Below are 5,200 nucleotides of genomic sequence, written 5' to 3'. Positions count from 1 at the left end.
CTTTTTCCACTTCTCCTTAGTCCTAAGGCAAGATTCTGCCCACCCCTAGCCCCCTCCCCTGCCAGAATCCTCCTCCTTCTCTTCCCCTCCCCTCCCCCTCCCAGGGCACACACTTCTCCCTAGCACGCCTCCGCCAGCCAGCGCTTACCATAAAGCATCTTTTGTTCCCTCTCCTGTATCTTTGGAGCAGTGACTGGTTAAAACACACCCATTCTCCTCCGGGCCTCCCCAGCCTCCAGGGAGCCTCCCCCACCCCCCACTCCCCCGAGGCTCTCTCAGAAAGGGAATCTCTCTAGTGCAGGAATTTGAGGCTCACCACCCCCTTTGCTTGCTGCTCACTATCTTCTCCTCCCTTGCACCCCTCAAGTCATCTGAGGGGCGGCCAGGTGAAGGTCCCTAAAGACAGACCCTCCAATGTGAGTTCTGACTTTGCCCCTAATCCTTCAGGACAACTCAGGTGGATTTTCTCTGCCTCGGTTTCCCCTCTGAAACAATAAGAATGGCATTAACCATTTCATAGCATCCTCTAACAGAGAAGGCAATGGCACCCCACTCCAATATTCTTGCCTGGAAAATCCCATGGGCGGAGGAGCCTGGTAGGCTGCAGCCCATGGGGTTGTGAAGAGTCGGACACGACTGAGCGACTTCACTTTCACTTTTCACTTTCAGGCATTGGAGAAGGAAATGGCAACCCACTCCAGTGTTCTTGCCTGGAGAATTCCAGGGACGGGGGAGCCTGGTGGGCTGCCGTCTATGGGGTCGTACAGAGTCGGACACGACTAAAGTGACTTAGCAGCAGTAGCAGCAGCAGCAGCAGCAGCAGCATCCTCTAAGGATTGAACTAAGTGTCAGGCACTGCACTGGGCATTTGAAATGGATGACCTCTTATTGACCTCCCAGCAATCCTGACAGAGATATAGCTGAGGTTTACAGATAAAGGCTCAGAGAGGTTATGGTTCTTACCCAAGGTCACACTGCCAGGAAGTTCTTGGGCTGGGACTTAAATCCAGTTTTCATCTGATCCCTAAACCCATGCTCTTCACCAATATACTATCTGGGCCCGTGTGGCCCTGATTCCCCAAAATGGCAAGTAGAAATAGTGTGGAACCACCCGCAAGGACAATGGCAAAATGTTGTCTACTTTCAGAAAAAAAGGCATTAAATGCACAATCATAGTCAAACACAGGTATTAAATGCACAATCCCTTCTTGATGCACAAGGAGCTGTTTTGGAGCTTTCTGTATATGACCTCATTTTACCCTCTTGACAACACCTATGCATTTAAGTACTGTTACTGTCCCCACATTACACATGGGAAAACTGAGTCTTGGAGGGGAGGTTGGCTCTTTGTTTAATGATGACTTCTGAGAAAAGTATTGGTGGCTCACAGTAGAAGCTCCAGACCACTTTGTTGAAACCGCTGTCCTATGTATAGCTAAGCTTGCCTTTTACGCCTAAGAGAATGGTCTGCTGTGGATGGAGGATTCAGGCCTCCCTGAAACCCCTAAGGTACCCTGTGAGCATTTCCATTTCTCCTCCAGGGTAGGAAATGTGGAGAGGACCACACACAGAACTAAAAAAAAAAAAAAAAACAAAAACCTGACTTTCCCCAGGGGATTTCTTTTCACTTCCTAATTTACCAGAGGTTAACCAAATATGGGTTTCCCCCAGTTAAGCCAAAAGCACAAGAAAGGCCCGAGTGGTGGATAGCAGGGAGAGAAGCCAAGTCCTTGGTATGGGAGCCAAGCCTGGAAGACCCAGCGCAGCGAACCCTGGGATGGTAGTGGTATACACTCTACCATTCTATAGGCGATCTGAGAGGGTTGTGGGCATCCTAGGGTCGGGGCACACAAGGAGGAAGGACCCTAGAAGGGTGTGACTGCTGAGGACACCCGGCAGGGACACACAGGCGGGAGGAGAACCCAGGGATGTGCTGAGGAGGTGGCCTGGAGTCGGGACGCAGCACGAGACTCTGCGGCAGAAATAGAGTGAGGAGAGGGAAATAAACTCCGCGGAGACGATGCTTAGCCGACACCACCCCAGCGAAACTCCTCCCAAACTCCTCCCCGTCCCCCTTCCGGGTGGCATGGGTCCTCCCGCTCGCCCGAGCGCAGAGCGGCGCGCTCCGTCCGCCCCGCGCGCCCTCGCGGAGGTCTCGGGCCACCTACCCGGCGGCAGCCTTCTCCTGAGGACCCCGGGAGCATCCCCCGGCCCCGAAGCGAACACACAGTCGGGCTCTGGCTGAGCGCCCTCCGTCCCGGGGGTGGGACGCCCAGCATCCGGCACCGTCCAATCCTGAGACGGGAGCGCTTCTCGAACCTCGCCCGGACCCCAAGACTGGAGGAAACGATGTCCTAACCTTCCTCCCCATTTCCACTGGGTTCCTCTCGCTTCCCATCTTTCTCATCCACGTTGCCACTGTCTTGTTCTCCAGGAAGTCTCTCTTTTTCTCCAGCTTCTTCGACTTTCCTCGTCTCGCCGCCGTTTTTTTTTTTTTTTTGGCTCTGCCTCCTCTCCCACCTTCTTTCCGCCTTTCCCTAAATTACACACTTTGGGCTTCGCGTCTCTTTCTTGGCTCCTTTTCCTGCCGCCCCCCCCCACCCCGTGCCCCATCCAAAATTTTTTTTCCTGCCCCCAGGATCCGGCACGCCCCCGCCCTGCCCCCTGCAGCCGAGGGTAGCTCCCTGTCTCTCTTTCGCGAGAGGGAGAAGCGAATGGGACCTCCGGGAGCCGTGCAGAGGGCGCCCCGAAGCGCGCACCTCTCTTCGCCAGCGCCGGGGCTGCGCCGGCCCACGCGACATCTGTCACCCGCGCTCCCGGCTCACACCCCGCGCACCCCCGCAGCTCCCCGGGCGTTGCCACCCCCCACGCTCCGGCTGCCGCCTCTCCCTGCAGGCGCCGCGCCAGCTTCCCAGGGTGTTGGCGCACCGCGGGGCTCGGCCGCGACCCGAGCGTTTGGCGTCTGCGGGCCGTGACTTCGGGGCTGGCTTTCTCACTTTCCGGCCCTAGATCCACCTGTGGTGGGCTCAGCCTGATTCTCTCCACCCCCATTCTCTGCAGCTCTCCTCTCCATTCCAGAACCTGAAAAGACAGTCCTGACCTGCTGTCTCCCCTTAAGTGCCTAGCACAGTGCCAGGCACACAGCTGGTGCTCAGCAATTCCCCAACCCAAGGACTTAGCGCACAGTAGATGCCCAGTACCTTTCTTCCACTGGTACCAACCATGCTAGGCGCTCACTACTTACTACGCACCCCCATCACCATCCTGTGCCTAGCATACTGCAGGCTCTCAAACATTCCCTCCAACTACAAGGCCTAGCACCCAGAAAAAGCTCAATGAATGCTCTTTCATTAAGGCCTTCCCCTGGAGTTTCCCTAAGAGCCTCAGATTCCCGCTCATTTGGGGACATCGCCTTCATCTCAACTCCCTCCGTTTGGTGAAGAGGAGGCCGAACTCCTTGAATGGGACACCTCAATGGAGAAGGAGAGAAGTTGGCAGAGCGGAGGAAAAGTGCAAAGTTTTAGGGAGAAAGAGGGAGCCGGCCTGAAACCTGGAGGGGGAGGAAGTCGCGACATGCGCTCCGGGCACCGGAGGAAGGGCTACAGAAACTGGAGAAGGGACACTGAAGGAGAACAGGGTTTGGGGCGGAGGTGATGGAGACCGTGGCTCGTAGGAATGGCAGGCCGCAGGAAGAGGACTGAGGACTCGTCTTGAAACCGCGATAGATGATAATTCTTTGGAGTGGCTTGTAACTCTGTTCTCTGAGCAAGCACACTTTTTTACTTGCACTGTGTGTTTGCTTGAAGGGTTGGTGGGACTTAGGGAGGCTGAAGTCCTCCCAAAGCCCCTCGATGGAGGGAGTGGCAGGATGCGCTTAAGAGGAGTTGGAGACAAGGGGAAGAAACGGTGGACCTGGTACATGGAAGGAGAGATGGGGACTGTCTAAGAAGGGGAAGAAGATCCCTGCGAGAGAAGGGAGCAGAGAAGATGGGAAGCCGCAAACTTGCGGCTCTCCGGCTCCCAAGTCAGCCTCACGTCTCCAGTCCCCAGCCGCCGCGCCCTGGCGCTAGCTCGCGTACCTGTTGCTCGCTCCGGCTGGGTCTCGGCTCCGGCCCCACCAAGAAGCCCCGCGTTCCTACAAGTTCCGCCTGCCGAGCAGCCAGGCCGCCAGCGCTGCCACCTGCGCGGCCGCGCACAGCCAGGGCCAGTAGGTAGGGAGCGCGCCGGGCGCCGGCGCCCTCCGGCTCCGCGCGCGGCGCCGCCACATGGTGCGCTGGTGCAGCTCGTCGCCGAGCGCCTTGAGCCGGGCTGCCGTGAGCTGCGCGGCGGACGAGCGCAGACCCAGGCGGCCGGCGCTGCAGGCGCACACGGCCGGGGGGCCGCGGCCGCGGTGCAGGGGGCACGGGCACATGACCGCTCGCCTTGCTCCCTCCCCGCGTCCGGCCGCCCCTCGCCTCCTCTGCCTCCGGCCTCCGCGCCTGCCTCCGCCGCGCTCCAGTCGCCGGGGGCCTCCCCTGGACACCAAGTTTCTCCTTGTGTTGTGCGTTTGTTGTGCTGACGGCGCTATTATTAATTAAAGTGTCACATGGTGGAGGGGGCGGGGAGGGCGCGGGGAGGGGTTACATCATCCGGCCCCGAGGGGGGGGGGCTGCAGGCAGAAGAAACCGAGAGGTAACTTTTAACCCTAACGGCGCCGGCCGCGAGGGGACGCGCGGGTTGGGAGAGGAGGAGCGCGGGGCGCTGGGACGCCTGAAAACACCGCTGGGGTCTCGGGCTGGAGGGGTCGCAGGAGACCCTCAAGGAAGCATGGAGCGCCGGGGGAGGTTTTCTGCTTCTCTTTTTCCCGAATTAAGCTCCGATTCCGATTTGGCGATGGGAACAGGCTTGTTTGCCGTTTTGGATGAAGTGATGTCGAATTCGGCTGCGTTAAAAAAAGAAAGAAAAAAAAAATGTTCCCAAGCTGTTGTTTTGAATGGGAGAGGTGGGTCGGTTCAGAATCTCCTGAGAGGGCCAGATTCAACCCAGCTTGCCTACTTTGGGGTCTGACTCCGCACCTGCAGGCTGCGGATACAAACACACCCGCACACCGCGCCCCCCCCCCCCGCCCAACCCCCATCAGAGATACGCCGCGGGACCCTAAAGCGCCCCCAGCGCCGCTGGAAACCTTGATGTAGGCCAGAGGGAGGGCTGGGATTGGCCT

The 5,200-nt window shown here is 58.3% G+C and overlaps 1 protein-coding gene across 1 annotated transcript; it reads right to left on the bottom strand.

Annotated features, from left to right (window-relative positions):
* Positions 1–4,135: 4,135 nt before the first annotated feature.
* Positions 4,136–4,411, bottom strand: HRK (harakiri, BCL2 interacting protein). Its single transcript, XM_010828551.1, has one exon. The coding sequence runs from the start codon at positions 4,409–4,411 to the stop codon at positions 4,136–4,138; it is 276 nt and encodes a 91-aa protein (XP_010826853.1).
* Positions 4,412–5,200: the final 789 nt, after the last annotated feature.

Source organism: Bison bison, unplaced genomic scaffold (genome assembly GCF_000754665.1).
Source record: "Bison bison bison isolate TAMUID 2011002044 unplaced genomic scaffold, Bison_UMD1.0 scf7180017864495, whole genome shotgun sequence".
NCBI lineage: Eukaryota > Metazoa > Chordata > Mammalia > Artiodactyla > Bovidae > Bison > Bison bison.
The sequence above is the reverse complement of the archived record's forward strand: the minus strand, read 5'-3'. Positions and strand labels throughout refer to the sequence as shown.

What these genes read in the sequence shown, in the direction of transcription:
- HRK (XM_010828551.1), bottom strand. Translation starts at nt 4,411, where the DNA reads ATGTGCCCGTGCCCCCTGCACCGCGGCCGCGGCCCCCCGGCCGTGTGC.